Consider the following 21,665-nt stretch of genomic DNA (forward strand, 5'->3'; position numbering starts at 1 on the left):
ATTACTCCAAGAGTGCATCAACATCTCATCCAGAGGTCATAAAATAACCCAGAGCAGCATCTAAAGAACTGCAGGTCTCACTTGTCTCAGTTGAGGTCAGAGTTCATGATTCAATAATAAGAAAAAGACTGGGCAAAAAAATGGCTTCATTGGAAAGTTCCAAGGTGAAAACCACTGCTGACCAAAAAGAACACAAAGGCTCAGATGGCCCGACTTCTGTGGACTAGGAACACAAAAGTTGGACTTGCGTCCTGTTACATCCATTGCAGCAGTCCATGAAAAGAACGTCTTATCAACAGTCACACATGGTGGTGGTAGTGTAATGATCTGGGGCTGCTTTGCTGCTTAAAGACGTGCACAACTTGCTACAATTTACTGAATTCTTGCTACAATGAATTCTGCTCTCTAATAGAAAATCCTGAAGGAGAATATGCAGCCCTGAACCTCAAGCATGATTGGATTGTGCAGCAGATCCAGAACAGACCAGCATGTCCACCTCTGAATGGCTACAGAAAAAAAAATTAATAAATTAAGGCACCGTCAAACTCACAGGAAATGCAAAGCATTTATAAACTGCCTTTCCTTATCACCTGTCCTGACAGCAGTGCACACCGCAGTTTTCTTATTTAACTTCACTCTTCCATATATGCCATATTCAATGTCTGTATGAAATGTATATTCAGTTTAATATTTGATGTAAATCCAAAACTTTATATTTATTTATGAGAAAAAGTAAAGCCTGAATAACTTGGTGTTGAAAATAAACCGCACACTGATGTGTTAATAATCCGAATTATTGAAGAATTATTGAAGGGTTAATGGAGTTCAAGTTCTTCGTGTGAAGGCTGAGGAGAACTTTATAACATATTTGTATTTGTTTGTATGTGCTGTAAATATTTGTCACTTAGGCAAAAGTGTATTTTCTTATTAAACATAAGATAAGATAAGATAACCTTTATTAGTCCCACACGTGGGAAATTTGTTTTGTCACAGCAGGAAGTGGACAGTGCAAAAGTTATGAAGCAAAAATTAGAATAAAATAAAATAAGAATAAATACAGTACACAACTGTACAGAATAGAATAAAATAAAATACTATATACAGTAGAATAAAATAGAATAAAATATACAATAAGATAAAAATAGAATACAAATGCTATATACAACTGAGTAAAAATACAACGATGCCAGAAAAGATTATTGCACATTAGTGTTATTGCACATGTGTGGATGTGTGTGTTTGATCAGTTAAAGTCTTTGTTGTGGAGTCTGACAGCAGTGGGGAGGAAAGACCTGCGAAATCTCTCCTTCCCACACCGTGGGTGCCGCAGTCTCCCACTGAAGGAGCTGCTCAGTGCTGTCACAGTCTCATGCATGGGGTGGGAGATGTTGTCCAACAGGGATGACAGCTTAGCCGCCATTCTCCTGTCACTCACCACCTCCACTGGGTCCAGAGGGCATCCTAGAACAGAGCTGGCCCTGCGGATCAGCCTGTTCAGTCTCTTCCTGTCCCCAGCAGAGATGTTGCCGCCCCAGCAGACCACACCATAAAAGATGGCTGAGGCCACCACAGAGTCATAGAAGGTCTTCAGGAGTGGGCCCTCTACTCCAAACGACCTGAGTCTCCGCAGCAGGTACAGCCTGCTCTGCCCTTTCCTGTAGAGGGCGTCTGAATTATGAGTCCAGTCCAGTTTGCTGTTCAGACGAACACCAAGGTACCTGTAGCTGTCCACAGCCTCAATGTCCATACCTTGGATGTTCAGTGGTTGCAGTGGAGGATGTTTGTGCCTGCGGAAGTCTACCACCAGCTCCTTGGTTTTACTGGCATTGATCTGGAGGTAGTTCAGCTGGCACCAGTCCACAAAGTCTTGACATCTTATTGCTATTAATATGCATGTAAACAGCAGTTATTAGTGTAATAAAGGAACATAAAATATACAAGGTTATAAACCTCTTTGCCAGTAATTCAGAATAGCTGTTTTCTTTGGTTGTCGTCATGAGCAAAATTAAAATCGAAAGGAAATTACCATTGTATTTAAATCGCTAGGAGCACAATATAGTTTTGCCTCAGCCTGCTGCACAGACACAAGGTATATATGGAAAAATGGCATAAACCATATCCTTATTTTGGGAACATTTGGTGCACATGAAACAAACGGCACCTGAATTCGCAGTGTTTTGTTGGAGTCTGTCCTCGGGAGGGTGCTGTGGGAGAATCCAATTGGTTTTCAGGTATGGACGCCTTCAAGTGCAGTCGGGAATATTGCTATTACAGACATTTCTACCCAGTATGAAAAGACGAAGCTCCAAGCCTTGCGACTTGGTTGTATAAAAACTGCATACAAAGTTATCATTTACATGCTTTAAAATTGATGATTAAATGCTTAGTTTGGGTTTTTTTTTTAATTGAGTAATTAGCTGAAACTAAAGGTTGAGCCAAGGTTAAATGAAACTAGTTGCTACACCGCAAACGTTTGAAGGTTTTATTCAAAAGTAAATTAAACGTTTAATTCAGGGGTGTCCAAAGTTAGTTGGCCCGCGGTCCATTTTAAATTGGCCCTCAAGTAATTTTATAAATAGGATAGAAAATGGCCCGCACTTCAACTTTTGCTTGAGTGTATTGCACTTCTTAGTTTTAACACCAGGGGGAGCTGCTGTTGATCAAGGCAGTTGCTCCACCAAAAAGGACAATCACAGAAGAACTTTACCCCCAAGTTACCGAACATGGCAGAACCAAAGAAGCGAAAGGTAGAAAGTGAGTGCAGAAAATTTCAGACAAGGTGGGAGAGTGAATATTTCTTCAAAGAATTAAAGGGGACGTGTGTCTGTTTGATCTGCACTGAAACTGGCAGTTATGAAAGAGTATAATGTACGACGTCATTATGAGACCAAACATCAGGCCTATGCATCCTACACTGGTGCTGAGCGAGAGCAGAAATTAAAGCAAATGGTAGCTCTCCTGCGGGGTCAGCAACAGTATTTTTTTCGTGCTCAAATTGTCCAGGAAAAGGCTACAATAGCAGCTATGAGGTCGCCCAACTCATCGCAAGACATGGCAAGCCTTTTTCAGACCTCAACCTCATAAAACACTGCCTCGTTAAAGTCACCGAAATAATGTGCCCGGAAAAAGTGCAGGACTTCAACAACGTCAGCATGTCCAGAAATACAGTTGTGCGATGCACTGAAGACTCGTCAGCCAACATCAAACTGCAACTGTCCGATAAAGCTGTGCTTTTGATTTTTACTCCATCGCATGCGATCCGAGCACTGATGCCACAGACACCGCACAGCTGCTAATTTTTTTTTGCGGGGAGTGGACGAGAGCATGAGCGCTTTAGGTGAGTAAAAAATATATTCCACAGTACACGTGTGTTAATAAGCATGCATGTGCAGGTACACATGCTTCAAATATCAATAATGCGCATCAATTCTGTCACTACCCTGCTTTTGCGCACCACTTTCTTATATGCGTTTTTCTTGTTAACACACAGAGTACACACCGCTGTGCACAGCGCACGCACACGTAGTCAGCTGATCTCATCTGATGCAGATTTGCTCCTTGATCAAGTGACATTTGTCCGGATTTTTGGCACGAGTGGCGTCGGATCAGCACCGCAGCTGGATGGCCCGATTTACATACCCAGCGCAGGTGATACTCACCAGAATAATTTACTAAAATTATATGCACTCCTGTTATTAAGTCCAGTTCAGTCTGTTAATGTTGATAACCGTTTCAAACGAACGTTAATAGGTGTGTTGCTAAGCCTAAGAACTTAAATAACAAGCTTGAAATGTACCCGTCCCATTTTCCCCTTTATTGTTTTTTCTCTGTGCTGTAAATCTTCTGTCCAAGAAGAAATCGAGGCTGCTGTTCTGAGAATGAGCTACCAAAGCTTTTTCTGAATAAATCAACAAAGATCCATTTATGGAAAGCTGTGATGAAGGCAGTTTTGTCTTTAATTATATTCAACAATATAACACATTTGACCACTTTTAAGTGATTTTTCTAACTTTAATACACTACAGTTAAGGTTATATACCTAATTTCTAGTAAGTGGCCCAGCCCCTCCTATATTTTTATGTATGTGGCCCTCAGTGAAAAAAGTTTGGACACCCCTGGTTTAATTTATTAAGTAAGGGGTTCAAAAATAACCTCGAACTGTTCCTTTAACTCATGATGTCGCAGAAACCAGAGCGAGCAGAGGACGGGACGCTTGGTGAGGTAATCGTGACTCTCGGGATAGTTACTGCCTGACCACTTTTGTTTTCGGATTTATTTTTTTCCTTTTTCCTTACAGGTTTAGGGTTTTGTTAAGCTTGTGGGTACAACAGCAGGAGGAGGGGGGACACGGGTGTGTGATTAAGTTTATTCAGCCGGATCCGGATTATTTTTCTTTTCTTTGCGAGCGTGTTTCCCTCTTTGCTGAAACCATGATGTGGTCCTCCTTCTTCTTTGGTTTATTAATCGCGTGTACAGGTGAGCTTGTTTTCTTTCTTTGTTACATAAAGCTACCATATTGTGTCTTTATGAATCGATCGGTGCAGCTTCGAGCTCATCTTCGGGAGAAAGCCTACGCCCATTGTTTGATGCATATCAGCTCTGTTCGTGGACTGTATAAACATGCTGTCCTACTGTCCGTGACCGGGTTTGTATTTGTTTTCTTTCTCATATTCGTGAATTCAGTTTTAATGTCCGTGTTGTTATGTAGATCCTCTCGACTAAACACAGCTTGTAAATCATTGACAAAAGTTTGTGTATTTTATCAGGTCAGTGTCTGAGCTGTTACGCCTGGGGATATATAAAAGAGAAACTAAATGACCAAGAAGAAATATAGTAACATTTGTATCAACCACTGTAAACAAAACAACAAAAAAGTTAGAACCCCTCAAATCCAATCAAGTCCGACCCCTGTCACCACCACCAAAAAAGAAAAGAAAGTGCTACCAGAAACAAAAGAAGGGACAGGGTTACATTTAGTGAAGCAAACATAGATATGAATAGAAATTGTACTCTATGTGTTTACATAAACTTGCATCTCCATATTTCATCATCTTGTGTGAACCCAGAAAAAACAACAACTTTGAAACATGATTTATGGCGCTACTAGACAGACCAGCTTTTCTCAGAGATCTGTTTCTTTACAGAAGGGGGAGATTTCTTTAAGCTTCATAGGAATAAGGAGGAAAATTTGCAGTTTCCATAACAAAGCAATGAATTATTATCAGTCATCACCTTCTTTGCAAGAGAAATATGAGTCATGTCACTGAGTAAGGCTGGTTAAGGTTAGCAGAAAATCTAATATAGTATCTAATGCTGATTCCAGAAAATACTTTAAATTACTTGAATAAAGTTTCCAGTTGGTATTTTGCTTCTGAAATGGATTCATTTATCAGCTGAAGGCATAATGTAAGACAGACTGCAACAAGCTTGTGATACCAGTTATGCTGTAGATACTGCCTGATCCCCTTTCTTAGGGAAAAATGTGTCTTTTAGATTAGAAGTCTTTAAATCCAAAGTATGTTATAAATCAAATCTTTATAAAAAATAAAAATGTCCTCAATAAATTTTCATCAGGAAGGTTGAAAAGTATAACATTTGTGACATTAATCTTTTCTGGCTATACTGGAATGGCTTGACTTTCAAATACTAATGTAAAAAGTTGAGTGACAGAAAAGACAGTCCAGTGTGTTTGGGCGAGAGTTGTTGAAATATCAGTGTCTGTATTCAGATATTGAATGGCTCATCTTTTCAGCACGTAGTCTTGAGTCCCCCGAACCGAGCCAGAGTACCAGCAGGGCCGTAATGCTTAGTAGAACATCAAAGTAAATGTTGCCATAAGCCTAACTTAAGTCTTCTTCTTCTCTAGGAAACCCTGCAAGTTCCTCCTGTTCATTAAAAATGAGTCCCTCTAGAGTTGTGGTGAAATTTGAAGGCTCCTTTTCAGCCAACTGCACCTCACTATCTAACGATACCGAAGGAATGGGCTGGGAGTCTCCATATGGAGGAGTGGACCTTACCCAGAATGTCACTTCTCTTGACTTTAAAATTGACTCTGTGCCAGAGTGGGAGTTGGGGCCAATGTGTTATACGAATTCCCGTGATGGTGGTCAGTGTACAGAAGTGTTACCAGTCACTGTTTATAGTAAGTAGCCTTAACTTTCTCATATATTTTCAAGAAAGGTGTTTTAGTATTAGAACAGTAAATGACATTGATTCTTTTTATTTCTTCTACTTGCAGAAATGCCAGACAGTGTGTCATTGAGACAGAATTCAACTACAGTGAAAGAAGGTGAACAGTTTGCCATACATTGTGACATTGTTAATGTTGCACCAGCAAGAAATCTCTCTGTGCTTTGGCACAAAGGAAATAAGATCTTAAATTCTGAGACATTTGATGACTCCAGACCATCTCCAGTCAGTAAGTCATCTGTCCTCACTCTGACTGCTCATGGAGATGATGATGGAGCTGAGATCTGGTGTGAAGCAAAACTAAACCTGTGGCCAGGAGAACAAGGTCCAACCATGATGCGCTCAAAGTCACATAGTGTGACTGTACTCAGTGAGTTTTCATCACCTTTTTCAGCAATTGTAATTGTATTTTAATTTCTTGAAGTTTTTCTCCGTGCATCTCTGTATTCTGATACATTCATAACATTTCTTATTTCATTATACTTTTTTTATTGTCATAATATTTTGTGCTGTGATTCTCCATTGAGTAGTCGTCATGGGACCAGTGCTGGGATTTTAATTGTTTTGGTGTTTGTTTTAGGGATGTGTAGTTTATTGTGTTTGTATATAACACTGGAGACGATAGCTCGTTTTTAGGCACACTTTAATGTCCTTTAAACTGTTTACATCACACTCTCTTCACTTCTTCTCTCTCCTCCTCATTGTACCCGTTACACAGTGGCACCTTTGGCCCAAAGGAGTAATAGCAACCACAGAGCACACAACACCCTGATTCAGTCCACACAAGATAGTTTATTACAGACAGAGTAGAAGGACTGAGAAGATGAGCTGCGAGCGACAATGTAACAACATTTCCCATCTCCCACAGGGGCTCGAACAACCTTTGGAGTCATGCTGGCAGTAGGTGTGGCCGTTGGAGTTTTGCTCCTCATTGCTGGTGCATTTTTTGTGACACCCAATGGCACATTCTCTTTCAACAAAAGCCGCTATCAACCAGGAACTCCCTCAGGATGAGTATAAGGTAAACTTTTATCTTCTTCTAAAAATGCACATCTCTACTAATATTATTTTTATTATTATCATTTCTAATTATTTTATTTGGTGTTTGGAGAAAACATCTGTAACATGTCTGTTGATGGCCGAGGGACATGTCTGCTCTGCATGCTCCGTGGGTGTTCTTCTGTTCAAAGCTGTAGCTTTAAAAATGCATTAACTTGTCAGCTATCTCTAAAGCTGCATTAATCAAGACTGCTGCCCTAACACACATTTGCGGTACAGAAAATGTGCCAGGCTTATTATGGAGGCATGACTCACTGCTTCCTGGATTTTTGGACACCTTTTCCACGCAGTTATTTTCTGTTTCAGTTTTAGGCAAAGCTTTCCACTGTCCTGCATGTGTGCATATCTGTAGCTGATGTCAGGATGGTTACTTGAGTGAACTGGTGTTGTTGCTACTGAAGGTGGTTCTACTACCCATTGAATCATATGGCTTTTTCTTTGTTTGTTTTCACTAATTTGCTTATCCATTTTGATTAAGTTTTTGTTAAATACAGTGCAGTGAAAACCCTTTTCTTGAATTCTTAGGTTTTTTATTTTTGTCACACTTTAATGTTTCAGATCATTAAACAAATGTTAACATTAGACAAAGATAACCTGAGTCAATTTTAAAAAAGGAATTTATAAATTATGGTATGTATGATGGTATGGGATCCAGTCAACCACGGAGAGAGCCACAAATGGAGAAAACTTGGAATAGTGGCGAACCTTCCCATAAATGGTTGAACCTACCAAAATTACTCCAAGAGTGCATCAACATCTCATCCAGAGGTCATAAAATAACCCAGAGCAGCATCTAAAGAACTGCAGGTCTCACTTGTCTCAGTTGAGGTCAGAGTTCATGATTCAATAATAAGAAAAAGACTGGGCAAAAAAATGGCTTCATTGGAAAGTTCCAAGGTGAAAAACCACTGCTGACCAAAAAGAACACAAAGGCTCAGATGGCCCGTCTTCTGTGGACTAGGAAGACAATAGTTGGACTTGCGTCCCGTTATATCCATTGCAGCAATCCATGAAAAGAACGTCTTATCAACAGTCACACATGGTGGTGGTAGTGTAATGATCTGGGGCTGCTTTGCTGCTTAAAGACGTGCACAACTTGCTACAATTTACTGAATTCTTGCTACAATGAATTCTGCTCTCTAATAGAAAATCCTGAAGGAGAATATGCAGCCCTGAACCTCAAGCATGATTGGATTGTGCAGCAGATCCAGAACAGACCAGCATGTCCACCTCTGAATGGCTACAGAAAAAAAAATTAATAAATTAAGGCACCGTCAAACTCACAGGAAATGCAAAGCATTTATAAACTGCCTTTCCTTATCACCTGTCCTGACAGCAGTGCACACCGCAGTTTTCTTATTTAACTTCACTCTTCCATATGTGCCATATTCAATGTCTGTATGAAATGTATATTCAGTTTAATATTTGATGTAAATCCAAAACTTTATGTTTATTTATGAGAAAAAGTAAAGCCTGAATAACTTAGTGTTGAAAATAAACCGCACACTGATGTGTTAATGATCCGAATTATTGAAGGGTTAATGGAGTTCAAGTTCTTCGTGTGAAGGCTGAGGAGAACTTTATAACATATTTGTATTTGTTTGTATGTGCTGTAAATATTTGTCACTTAGGCAAAAGTGTATTTTCTTATTAAACATCTTATTGCTATTAATATGTATGTAAACAGCAGTTATTAATGTAATAAAGGAACATAAAATATACAAGGTTTTAAACCTCTTTGCCAGTAATTCAGAATAGCTGTTTTCTTTGGTTGTTGTCATGAGCAAAATTAAAATCGAAAGGAAAATTGTAGGCCTAGATACAAACTCAGTAACCTAGCATACAAGCATACCATTGTATTTAAATCACTAGGAGCACAATATAGTTTTGTCTCAGCCTGCTGCACAGACACAAGGTATATATGGAAAAACTCTGCTCTGTCCTGCACACAGATTTGATATCTCTATAAAAGGCATAAACTGCTTATTTTGGGAACATTTGGTGCACATGAAACAAACGGCACCTGAATTGGCAGTGTTTTGTTGGAGTCTGTCCTCGGGAGGGTGCTGTGGGAGAATCCAATTGGTTTTCAGGTATGGACGCCTTCAAGTGCAGTCGGGAATATTGCTATTATAGACATTTCTACCCAGTATGAAAAGACGAAGCTCCAAGCCTTGCGACTTGGTTGTATAAAAACTGCATACAAAGTTATCATTTACATGCTTTAAAATTGATGATTGAATGCTCAGTTTTTTTTGTTTTTTTTTAATTGAGTAATTAGCTGAAACTAAAGGTTGAGCCGAGGTTAAATGAAACTAGTTGCTATTCAGCAAACGTTTGAAGGTTTTATTCAAAATTAAATTAAACGTTTAATTTATTAAGTAAGGGGTTCAAAAATAACCTCGAACTGTTCCTTTTAACTCACGATGTCGCAGAAACCAGAGCGAGCAGAGGACGGGACGCTTGGTGAGGTAATCGTGACTCTCGGGATAGTTACTGCATGACCACTTTTGGTTTCGGATTTTTTTTTTTTTTTTTTTTTTTGTCCTTACAGGTTTAGGGTTTGGTCACAGCTTGTGGGTACAGCAGCAGGAGGAGGAGGGACACGGATGTGTGACTAAGTTTATTCAGCCGGATCTAATTTATTTTTCTTTTCTTTGCGAGCGTGTTTCCCTCTTTGCTGAAACCATGATGTGGTCCTTCTTCTTCTTTGGTTTATTAATCGCGTGTACAGGTGAGCTTGTTTTCTTTCTTTGTTACATAAAGCTACCATATTGTGTCTTTATGAATTGATCGGTGCAGCTTCGAGCTCATCTTCGGGAGAAAGCCTACGCCCATTGTTTGATGCATATCAGCTCTGTTCGTGGACTGTATAAACATGCTGTCCTACTGTCCGTGACCGGGTTTGTATTTGTTTTCTTTTTTTCTTTCTCATATTCGTGAATTCAGTTTTAATGTCCGTGTTGTTATGTAGATCCTCTCGACTAAACACAGCTTGTAAATCATTGACCAAAGTTTGTGTATTTTATCAGGTCAGTGTCTGAGCTGTTACCTGGGGATATATAAAAGAGAAACTAAATGACCAAGAAGAAATATAGTAACATTTGTATCAACCACTGTAAACAAAACAACAAAAAAGTTAGAACCCCTCAAATCCAATCAAGTCCGACCCCTGTCACCACCACCAAAAAAGAAAAGAAAGTGCTACCAGAAACAAAAGAAGGGACGGGGTTACATTTAGTGAAGCAAACATAGATATGAATAGAAATTGTACTCTATGTGTTTACATAAACTTGCATTTCCATATTTCATCATCTTGTGTGAACCCAGAAAAAACAACAACTTTGAAACATGATTTATGGCGCTACTAGACAGACCAGCTTTTCTCAGAGATCTGTTTCTTTACAGAAGGGGGAGATTTCTTGCTAATTTTATGAGGTGGTTTCTTTAAGCTTCATAGGAATAAGGAGGAAAATTTGCAGTTTCCATAACAAAGCAATGAATTATTATCAGTCATCACCTTCTTTGCAAGAGAAATATGAGTCATGACACTGAGTAAGGCTGGTTAAATCTTAGTCTCTGATACTGATCCCAGACAGTACTTTAAATTACTTGAATAAAGTTTCCAGTGGGTATTTTGCTTCTGAAATGGATTCATTTATCAGCTGGAGGTATAATGATGTAAGATGAAGTAACTCTGCAACAAGCTTGTGGTACCAGTTATGCTTTAGATACTGCCTGATCGCCTTTCTTGGGGGAAAAAAATATGCCTTTTAGATTAGAAGTCTTTAAATCAAAATATGTTATAAATCAAATCTTTATGAAATTAAAAAATGGTCCTCAATAAATTTTCATCTGGAGAGCTGAAGAGTATGAAATTGATAATTTTTTAATACAATAATCTTTCTGGCTATCCTGGACTACCTTGACTTTCAAATACTAATTGGGCGAGAGTTGTTTAGTGTTTGTATTCAGATATTGAATGGCTCATCTTTTCAGCACGGAGTCTTAAGTCCTCTGAACCGAGCCAGAGTACTAACAGGACCGTAATGCTTAGTAGAACATCAGAGTAAATGTTGCCATAAACTTAAGTCTTCTTCTTCTCTAGGAAACCCTGCAAGTGCCTCCTGTCCATTACAAATGAGTCCCTCTAGAGTTGTGGTGAGATTTGGAGACTCCTTATCAGCCAAGTGCACTTCACTATCTAACCAGACTGAAGGAATGGGCTGGGAGTCTCCATATGGAGGAGTGGACCTTACCCAGAATGTCACTTCTCTTGACTTTAAAATTGACTCTGTGCCAGAGTGGGAGTTGGGGCCAATGTGTTATGTGAATTCCCGTGATGGTGGTCAGTGTACAGAAGTGTTACCAGTCACTGTTTATAGTAAGTAGCCTTAACTTTCTCATATATTTCCAAGAAAGGTGTTTTAGTATTAGAACAGTAAATGACATTAATTCTTTTTATTTCTTCTACTTGCAGAAATGCCAGACAGTGTGTCATTGAGACAGAATTCAAGTACAGGGAAAGAAGGTGAACAGTTTGCCATACAGTGTGACCTTGTTAATGTTGCACCAGCAAGAAATCTCTCTGTGCTTTGGCACAAAGGAAATAAGATCTTAAATCCTGAGACATTTAATGACTCCAGACCATCTCCAGTCAGTAAGTCATCTGTCCTCACTCTGACTGCTCACAGAGATGATGATGGAGCTGAGATCTGGTGTGAAGCAAAACTAAACTTGTGGCCAGGAGAACAAGGTCCAACCATGATGCGCTCAAAGTCACATAGAGTGACTGTACTCTGTGAGTTTTTAACTTGATCTTAATCAAACATCAGAAGATTTCCTTGTATTTTATTTTCTAATTTATTTCACATTTGTCTGTATTTTAATTGCATGTATGTCCTCAGACCCACCAACCCTCACCAAGCCTGAAAATGAGACTCTGGAAATGACAGTTGGTGAAAATATAACTTTAAATTGCAACGCTAAAGGAAACCCTCCACCATCATACCGCTGGGAATTCCCAAAATTCTCAAAAGAATTTCACAACAAAGAAGAAGTGATTGAGCCAATTTTGACCCGAACATTTGAGCTTCCAGGGGTCTATACCTGCACAGCCTATAGTGACCAAGGCACTGTGACCAAATATTTCAATATCAGCGAAGCTCCAAGTAAGTTCTCATCAGTTACTTCATGACATTTCGTATCTCGTTATACGTTCTTATTGTCTACAATATTTTGTGCTGTGATTCTCCATTAGGTAGTCATCCTGGGACCACTGCTGGGATTTTAATTGCTTTGTTCTTTGTTTTAATTTTTATTTTGGGATGTGGGGTTTATTACAGACAGCAGAAAGTCTGAGCAGATAAGTTGAGAGAGAGAATGTAACAACATTTCCCATCTCCCACAGGGTCTCGAACAACCTTTGGAGTCATGGTGGGAGTAGGTGTGGCCGTCGGAGTTTTGCTCCTCATTGCTGGTGTATATTTTGTGACACCTAATGGCACATTCTCTTTCAACAAAGGCGGCTATCAACCAGGAACTCCCTCAGGACCAGTATAAGACAGACTTTTTTTTTAAATTCAGATTTGCATGGATATTATTTTTATTTGTGTTAATGATTTTATTTGGTGCTTGGACCCAAAATTCTGTAACATGCCTGTTGATGGCCGAGGGACATGTCTGCTCTGCATGCTCCGTGGGTGTTCTTCTGTTCAAAGCTGTAGCTTTAAAAATGCATTATCTTGTCAGCTATCTCTAAAGCTGCACTAATCAATGCTGCCTTAACAAACATATATAATACAGGAAATGTGTTTAAATGCACCGCAGTAACCTTTATAAGTCTGTGTAAAAAAAAAATGCAACAGATAAATAATTAGATTTCATCCCCACTACAGTCTTATTTTGGAAGCATGATGTGCTTGCTGGCCTGTTTTGGAAATCTTTACTACACAACTACTTCCTGTTTCAGTTTTAATCAGGCTAATTCAAACCTTTTTGCATATGGATGCGATGATTTCCTCTCCTGCACATTTGCACAAGTCTGTAGCTGATGTCGAGATGGTTACTTGAGTGCACATAAACTCATTTAATGAATCAAGCTGATGTTGGACTCAGGGGAATTAACACCTAACAGGAGCTCTTTTTTCTAGCTCATCATTTTGGTTTTATGGCTTTCACATATACTGTATGGTTTGTTCTGTGCTGATTATCAGCTTTGTGCTGCAGCAAAGCTCTGATGAAGCCACTATATCCTGTCCATGCAAAACTACAAATGAAGATGAAGTTCGTGAAGAAGTGCCTCACATCTATCAGAGGAATTAAACGGAGCATATATTTTGGACACAATTGCTGTAATACGTTGATACACCTATATATGGTCAGTAGAGTGGATTTCTCAGCTTTTTGTGCGGTTGTGCTTTTGGGTTATGTTTCTCATCTAGTAATTGTGTTAAAAAAAAAATATTGTTTTTGTTATTCATATGACTTGATAATTAGGTACTATTTAATAGCAACTCTTGCCTCATCTGAATTGTGGACCTCTTGTGTGTCTTTAAAAAAATAACAATTCATCAAGAAATACATTAAATATTTGCATTAAAAAACTAATTTTTTTTAAGCAAAATTAGCAATTCTATGTCAGCATTTTATGTATTCATTTTGTTTCTACTCATCTAAGCATGTAATGCTTTAGAGGTACTTTATATGGAATTACTTGAGAGCACAATGTAGTAATTACTTTTCATTTTGGGATATGCATAAGTTATTCATATTTCTTTCTCTTTTTTTGTAAAATTTGATTTCTGTACGCACTGGTACATCTTTTGGATCGCTTCATAATTTTTGCACTGAATAGACTGATGGAGTTTATCAAGTATTGCGCCAACTTTTGACATGACACAACAGTTGTTTTACTGAGTCTGCATTGTACCAGAGTTTGTCTAATTGTACCAGTGACATGTTTAAAAAAAAACACTACATGTGTGTGATTGTGAATGCTTAATTAAACAAGAGCGTGAGAGAGCTTATGAATCCTCGAGGCAAAGTCAAACCAGTTTTCTTTCTCACTCTCTGTCTTTAAGTCTGGCTACATTTTACAATGTTCACTCTGCCATACTAATTAGTTCTTAACAAAGTGAATGTAAAGAAGATCATTTGTGATCCAGGCTACTGTTGCCAATATAAACCTATTTCTTATGAAACCATGTTTTTTTTCCTTCTCTGTCACTGTTCAAATACTGTTTCTGTATGCTCTGTGTTGCCCTAACAACCTGGCACAGCCACCAGTGCTCAATTAGTCATGGACTTAAAGAAAAAAACAAGATTTTTCAAATGAGCAAACGCACAACATTAACATGTTTCGATAGAGAACTTTTAGAGGGAAGAGCATATTCAAAGCTGCAAGTGAACCGAGCTCATACTGCAATGTGTAAGTTGAGATTCCCAGCTGTGCTGTCCATAAATACACCATAAAGCGTTCGATTACTCGCTCCCTTGCACTGCAGTTGTGGTCAGAGCTGATAGGCTGCGTAGCATTCTGGTCACAGTTGGGAGTCTTACAAGCTACATCCTGCACAAGACCAGCATTGCTCCCTGCTGGGATTTCACAAAGCATGGAGGTCAGGAGCAATAGGAGGCAAGCATGCAAGACGAAGGGAAAACAAGCATTTCTTCACAGAGAGTGACACTGAAAGGAAAGAAAAAATGTGGGTCAGGTTGATAGGCTTTTACCTCTCTGTTCTAGGAGACTCACATGACTCAAAAATTGAAGAAGGAATGAAAGTTTGGTGTTTACATTTTATTCTACTCAGATTTCAAGCTGGGTGTTGGAAAATAGGGGTAGGGGGTGGAGGAACTAGACAGATGTATTAATCCTATATTAGTGGCATTTTAGTTCTGCATATACTTCGATGTCTCTGCAGGCTTTTAATATCCTGCATACTTGTTTCTAAGATTACTGCAGTGCAAAGTGTTATGCTGTGTTTTTCAGAGGCCTGCAACCTGTTACTTTTCCCTCTTTCCCTTTCACCCCCTCCATCGCCCCCCAAAGTCAGCTGGGAGGGAACTTTTGTTCCAACATAATTCCCTGCAGGGTTGCCAAGGTCTTTTAGGTTGGAATTCTCTTTCTCTAGCCTGTTAATCCACGGCTCGGTGCAGAAAATAACATGGGAAACAACTTTCTCATATGGATTCTTTTGCTTTGCACGTTTCGTTCAGGTAAGACTTTGTCGCAGTGGTGTTTCTTTTCACTTCTTTGGGTTGTAGATGATGTTTGTTCTTATGGAAATGCTAGTAAGTAAATCCAGGTTGGAATGATCAGTAACTTCTGTGCAATAAATCTAAAGGCGAGCTCGAAGAATTAGAGCAGCCAGTTTTGTGCTGACAAAAATATGATCATTTCTCTTAATGCCAAGACTATTATTTACTCAAGTGATGAAAGGCCCTAAAGAATAAGATGTGTGGTTGCATGCTGGATGCTTATTAGGTTGCAGCCAAGATATAATGTAGGTGACGCCCTGTAAGTAGGTCAGTGTAATTCTGCTGTCATAGCACATTTGAACTATATTGCTATAAATCCCATATTAGCAAAGCACATTTGTAAACATTGAAAGTATCAGACAATTCCTGCTTGATTACTTGTGAGTGTGTTGTAACAGGGTTACATAATGTGTAAGTAGTTACAGCTTTTTCTTGTAAATATGAATATACATTGTGGTGATGATGATAACAGAAAAACAGTGAGAGATATCACTGCTGTGTATCTTAGTGTCAGGTGAAGGCTGCTCCCTAATCCTCAAGCCGTCCAGGGTTGTGGTGGGCTTTGGGGAGTCAGTGTCTGTCAGCTGCGAGGCTGCACGCCCTGTCCGTGTCCTGGGCTGGGAATCAGCCATCAGTGCTTCACACACACAAGAGGACCGGTCTGTCCAGTGGAAAGTGGACAGTCTCATTGATTGGATAGAGGAGCCCATCTGTTATGGGGTGTTTTTCACAGCTCCGAAACAATGCGAGGAGAAGCTCAACCTCGTGCTCTACAGTGAGTTGTTTAAAAGCTGTTGTTAAGATTGATTTCTCAACTGAACCCTTTTTTGATTGACCTGAACCCTGTGTGTTATTCATTTAGAAACTCCAGACAGCGTCTCCATCAGACAGGTGAACCACACCGGCCCCATGGTGGCAGGGAAAGAGTACCAGCTGCTCTGCGAGGTTCAGAATATTGCTCCCGTTCAGTATCTCAGCCTGAGGTGGTACAGAGGGCAGACTGAGGTTTATAACCACTCCTTCTCTGATCTCACCTCTTCCTCACCTGTCCAAGTATCCTCTATCCTTGTTATCACACCAACTAAAGCTGAGAATGGAGTGCAGTATAAATGTGTAGCAGAGCTGGAGCTTGGGCCAGAGGGACCACAGCCACCTCCCACTGTTTCCTCAGAACCTCTCAATGCTTCTGTTTATTGTGAGTCACTAAGCTCTTCTCATTCTTAAAGCAAGTTCCTGCATGCTCGTGAGAAACGATATGTGTAATCTTCTCTTTAGTTCCCCCGACATTCCTGAGTCCTGAACCAGAGATTTTGGATTCTATACCGGGTGATGAGCTCATATTAAACTGCACTGCAACAGGAAACCCCACCCCAATATACAGTTGGCAATCCTCCGTTCCCATGCAGGAGAGGGCGGAGAATGAAGCAACTGTTACCTCGTCCTCACTGCTCCCAGGGACCTACACCTGCACTGCATCCAATACACTGGAAAAGAAAAGCAAGCAGTTCATTGTCAAGGCAAAGACCAAAGGTAGAAGAGAGAAATGAGGCACATGTGCAACCTGTCTGTGCACGCTGCACCCTAACTTGTATCTTCTTTTGCTTTCACCTAGGTGTTTGAAACAACCACTGATGAGATGGGATCAGACAACCACATCAGAAACACAGCAAGAAGTTTATCTTTTATATAGTTTTTTTTCTGTATTTTTGGTTTTGGTTTTGGTTTTTTACTTTCACATTTGCTGCTCTGGCGATGGAGGTGGATATTTATGAGACGATCCTGTTATCATCTAGAATTAGTTCACACAGAGAAACAGACCTGAATATACTGTGCTTGGTAATTACCATTTAATTTGTCAGTGTTGTTTTAGGATGTAGTTCACATTTTATGAGACATTCTGTGTCTAATTTATATTTGGATAGGCCCTTTTTCCTATTAATGAAATTATCTTGTAACACTACAGAAGTGTAGCTACTCATCATAGCAATATGACTAGCAGCAGGACATGGCTGTAAATATGAAGTCTTCGTTTTCTCATCTTTATCAATAAAAGTTTATTAAATGAATTGTAATGAACTTCTTTCGAGGACAAACAAGCCACCTTTGTTCAAACATCTTTCCAAAGGAAAAAAAAATACTAAAAACACTAACACATAATTTACAGTAGTCTGTCCAGTCCAGATGAAGCTTAAGTGAATCATGCACTGTAGAACTTAGAACATACTGATATAATTCATATTAAAGCTAATCTTTATAATTTCCTATATGCATTTTAAGTGAAATTACATATTCTATTTTGTTTTAATTTTGAAGATTATGACTTGAAGCTACAATACAGAAATATCCAGCTTATCAAAAGTATGTTCATCTGTACACTCAACATTTGGTCTGGGCTCTTTTACCATGAACTGCTGCATGATTGCAGAGCAGCGTGATGCAGCCGATCAGCCTGCAGCACTCCTGAGGAGTTATTGAAGCCATTGCTTTAATAGCCACCTTCAGCTCATGTTTATTTTCGTGTTGGGTGTTTCTCAGCTTGACAATACCCTCCACAGACTCTCTGTGGCAGGGCTGGGCAATTACCCACCCCCACTCTCGGGGTTCAGTTCTGGCAAGTTGACTGGCCAAACAAGCACATTAATAACCTAGAAAGCAAATCTGGTAATGGTTTGGGACTCTGGGCAGGTTCTAAGTCCTGCTGGAAAAGGAAATGAGTTTAACAGCAGATGGAAGTATGAAGTGTTCTATAATCTCTTGGTAGACAGCTGCATTGACATTGCACTTGATAAAACATAGTGGAACAACCACATCACAGACTGTGGAAATTTTACACTTGATTTCAAACACCTTGGATTCTGCGCCTCTCCACTCTTCCTCCATGCTCCAAGACTTTGATTTCCAAAACTAAAAAGTAAATCTGGTTCATCTCTGGTTTAGGAAAAGTCAATGTTTGCTCTTGATGCACTGGCACCACGCTCAGCCCATTCCTTTTCACCAATGACTTTCTCTGCCTTACCCACTTTGTGAAGACTGTCATTGATCGCTGTCTGGACAAGTGCCAAGTCAGCAGCCTTGCCCCATAATGTGATTGCACGTGGCATGCCCTAGGAGATAAACAGTATTAATGCTGTAATAACATTAATTTAATCAAACTTGTGGAAAAAAAATCTAATATCTGAGACACTGTATTTCTGATTTTCACAAGCTATAAAACACACTAATTAAATTAACAAAAAAATTGTTTATTTCACTGTGTTTGAAATTAATGCAGAATACATACGCGTTTACCTTTTTAAAGCTGTACCAAAAAAACCCCACAACTTTTCACAATATTCACAGCTGCTATTACATCATTTGCCCTCTGTCACTGGGTCACTACGACTTCTCACCACGAGATGGCGTGGTTATACTTCTTAGGAGGTGATTGGCTGTTGAAAACTCACATGATCAAAACACTGCCTCTTAAGATGTTTTTTTTATATATATAACACTAGTATATGATTGTTGATTTAAAAAATTTAGTGCCATCTGTGTGTGGATTTTATAATTTGGACCTCTGTCACGCGGCCACTGCGGCTTCTGACCACGCGATGACGCTGCTGTACTTCCTAAGAGGTGATTGGCTGTTGAAGAGTCACATGTTCAAAACACTGCTTAGCAAGGGGGGACTAGCATTAGCAGCTAACATTAGTTAGCTCTCTAAGACTAATTATTAGCTCCGTGAAAACTACTTAAAAGTGATAAAGGTGGGAGTCATTTCTTGGGTCCTTTCTGATGTTAAGTCCTATTTGCATTTGCTCACAACAAAGAATGTCGTGTTCTCTTTCAGAAATGCCACAGAAAGATCCGTGCCAAAAGCAAGCATGTGCAATTCAGAAGTGTTTACAAGGTGCTTTAAGCGCTCACTTTGACGCAATTATATGTTGGTAAAGTGAACCTGAACTGTTGCCTAACTCTGTCTTCCTCCTGCAGCTAATAAGTACGTGGAAAGCCTGTGCGAGGACGTGATCGCGGAGATGCGGCGGTGCTGTCAAGTGCATGCGGGAAACTCCATTTGCTGCTCCGGGTTCAAAGACTCAAAACCCGCAGAGAGCAAAAGTAGCGAATAGTTCCATGCGGCATCTATTCCCGCAAGTGATAATTCTGCATTGTATCAGTATAACATGACAGTGGAGTTGTTGCATATTTATTTGTCTGTCTGCTACCATCCGTTTGTTAAATTTAAATAGGGTTTTCTCACAGCAGACATTTTGATATTGCAGATTGCCTCATAAACACTCATTCCCCTGGGACTAAATGGCACACCTCTCTGGCAAAGCTGAACAATGCAAGCTGTCTAATGTATTTAAATATTATGGTGTCGTTCTGTCCACACCCAATGTATTTCTCGTGCCTAGTATGAAATTTCAAGTATGTGTGTGGCAAGGAGTTTTAGTCTAATTAGTAATGAGAAAGATTTTTTTAAATAAGAATTTCCCTGGAAATCGAGACTAAATTGTTATTCATACAACATACATCTCAGCCTACAGCGAACACCCTACAGTGGAAAACTGTTAGGGGTGTAGAGGAGAACATGGCAGAAAGACAAAGTTTAATGCTAGCTGGGTACACAAGGATAAGGCTCTAACAGTTTTTTTTTTCCTTCTGGTGAAGAAATAAAATATTTGCACTTTGAATGAAACTATTGGGTTATACTTTTTAAACTTAGGAGCATCATTCACCACTCATGCAATGATTAGGACAAGAAAGTCATAAAAATTTAAGATGTGTCAAACATTTTCTTGATGGAAGCAGGTAAAAGTGGAGGTGTGAATTTAGTAATACTCAGGTAGATTTGTGGCTTTCAGTTAATTAAACAACCTTAGTGACTACATAAGAGTAATTAGAACTACATAATGTCCTGGGTACATTTTATTCCTAGGTGTGTTGTTTTCACCTTCCATTCTGCTGGGTCGATTCGGGCCCTCGGGCCTTATGTTTCACATCCCGGTTTTAGAGGAATGCTTCCAACAGAACTGGGTCAGCCACACCTCCTCAGTGACTTAAAACTTTTAGTCCCTGGTGTTATGGATGGGCCCCAGGGGTCCAGGCCCATCCAAAAAGGTCAGTGCACCCCCTCAGCTGAATTCTACTGGCATAGTTTTAGCAACTCATAAAGAAAGAAGCAAAAAGAAGAACAATTTTAGTAAAATTAAATCCTTCAGTTTGGTCTTGAAAAAGACACCTAAATCACTATTAAGCTATTACAGTAAAAAACAAGCTCATGTTACTTATTTGATTAATAGTAGCTTAGTGACTACGAAGTAATCTCAGTAGTGGGGACACTGATTTTTGGAGCGAATGGGCCTGTGCAAGTCGAACAATGGGAAGAGCCCCATATGACTCTCTGGAACAAAACAAAGGTCATTTTTTCGGCTTGTGTAGTTTGTGGTGGATATTCTTGTGGTTTAAAGTTGGTTGTTTGTTCTTGAATTTGTTGTGTACTTTTAAAGGTGGCCCAGCTGCCCCCATATTTGCAAGGGGTCATTACAGCGAGTAGCACCAGATTTCTGATTTGTCAGGCCCTTCTTGACACAACATCAGATGGGTTGAAACAGGGACCTTTTGCTTGTTGGGTGAACGTGTAAAACTCTACACTATGGAGTGTATAGGTTATTATTATACGGGACTCCCTCTTACTGTAACATTTTAAATATACCCTTAACCTTTTATTTTTAGCTATGCATCTTATTTTACCCTCTGTTTTTAAAGTGCAAGTGCAAATGTGCACACAGTGTATAGGATAAATGTACCTAAATGTCTCTGAAGATGTAACTTATGCCTAATATTTTTTAGGCGTGGTCTGAATATTTGTGAATCCAGGCCTTGGATTATTTTAGCACTGACACCCTGGTTGTACCTGTTAGACCCAGACAAACTACATTGTTAAGGATTTCCTTAGTACATGATGGCTGACTGATGACTTTGGAAGTCCCGGTACAGCTCCACATTCTCTTAATGGGAGTCATTGCCATCTTGAGCAGCTGTAAACGGTTGCTCAGGCTCATTTTACACTTTGAAACCTTGCACCCTTTTGTCAAAACTCTAAACAAGTAAATTCACACAACTTCTGTCAAATCTTACTAACACATCAAGTTTTGCAAGTTCTCAAAACCACA

The 21,665-nt window shown here is 39.4% G+C and overlaps 4 protein-coding genes across 11 annotated transcripts in view; all 4 read left to right on the plus strand.

The window, feature by feature from the left end:
• LOC100692872 (hemicentin-1) overlaps positions 1-586 on the plus strand; it is a 28,500-nt gene extending 27,914 nt beyond the window's left edge. For all 3 annotated transcript variants that reach the window (XM_025906330.1, XM_025906328.1, XM_025906329.1), the window contains one exon: positions 413-586. The gene's annotated coding sequence lies outside the window, so the exon portion shown is untranslated. The remainder of the gene's footprint in view (positions 1-412) is intronic.
• A 3,000-nt stretch (positions 587-3,586) lies between these two features.
• On the plus strand, positions 3,587-14,299 carry LOC112846610 (cell adhesion molecule 3). 5 transcript variants are annotated; one of them, XM_025906332.1, is made up of 10 exons: positions 4,106-4,221; positions 4,298-4,476; positions 5,867-6,142; positions 6,239-6,559; positions 7,058-7,210; positions 8,395-9,982; positions 11,357-11,632; positions 11,729-12,049; positions 12,156-12,419; positions 12,659-14,299. In XM_025906332.1, the coding sequence occupies exons 6-10, from the start codon at positions 9,937-9,939 to the stop codon at positions 12,808-12,810; spliced, it is 1,059 nt and encodes a 352-aa protein (XP_025762117.1). In that variant the 5' UTR covers positions 4,106-4,221; positions 4,298-4,476; positions 5,867-6,142; positions 6,239-6,559; positions 7,058-7,210; positions 8,395-9,936; the 3' UTR covers positions 12,811-14,299. The 5 variants fall into 5 exon arrangements, with proteins under 5 accessions (XP_025762118.1, XP_025762117.1, XP_025762116.1 ...); XM_025906333.1 differs by lacking the exons at positions 4,106-4,221; positions 4,298-4,476 and adding an exon at positions 3,587-3,648; XM_025906331.1 differs by having other exon boundaries at positions 4,110-4,476.
• Positions 14,300-15,307: 1,008 nt separating this feature from the next.
• On the plus strand, positions 15,308-17,414 carry LOC112846611 (hemicentin-2-like). The gene is made up of 5 exons (XM_025906336.1): positions 15,308-15,465; positions 16,016-16,282; positions 16,370-16,702; positions 16,783-17,037; positions 17,120-17,414. The coding sequence occupies exons 1-5, from the start codon at positions 15,414-15,416 to the stop codon at positions 17,125-17,127; spliced, it is 915 nt and encodes a 304-aa protein (XP_025762121.1). The 5' UTR covers positions 15,308-15,413; the 3' UTR covers positions 17,128-17,414.
• Positions 17,415-19,000: 1,586 nt separating this feature from the next.
• On the plus strand, positions 19,001-20,317 carry cmc4 (C-x(9)-C motif containing 4 homolog (S. cerevisiae)). Of its 2 annotated transcripts, none has more exons than XM_025906337.1 (3): positions 19,001-19,122; positions 19,337-19,396; positions 19,480-20,317. In XM_025906337.1, exons 1-3 carry the CDS (start codon positions 19,005-19,007, stop codon positions 19,614-19,616), a joined length of 315 nt encoding a protein of 104 aa, XP_025762122.1. In that variant the 5' UTR covers positions 19,001-19,004; the 3' UTR covers positions 19,617-20,317. The 2 variants fall into 2 exon arrangements, with proteins under 2 accessions (XP_025762122.1, XP_005468796.1); XM_005468739.4 differs by having other exon boundaries at positions 19,112-19,253.
• Positions 20,318-21,665: the final 1,348 nt, after the last annotated feature.

Source organism: Oreochromis niloticus, linkage group LG4, assembly GCF_001858045.2.
Source record: "Oreochromis niloticus isolate F11D_XX linkage group LG4, O_niloticus_UMD_NMBU, whole genome shotgun sequence".
Classification (NCBI taxonomy): Eukaryota; Metazoa; Chordata; class Actinopteri; order Cichliformes; family Cichlidae; genus Oreochromis; species Oreochromis niloticus.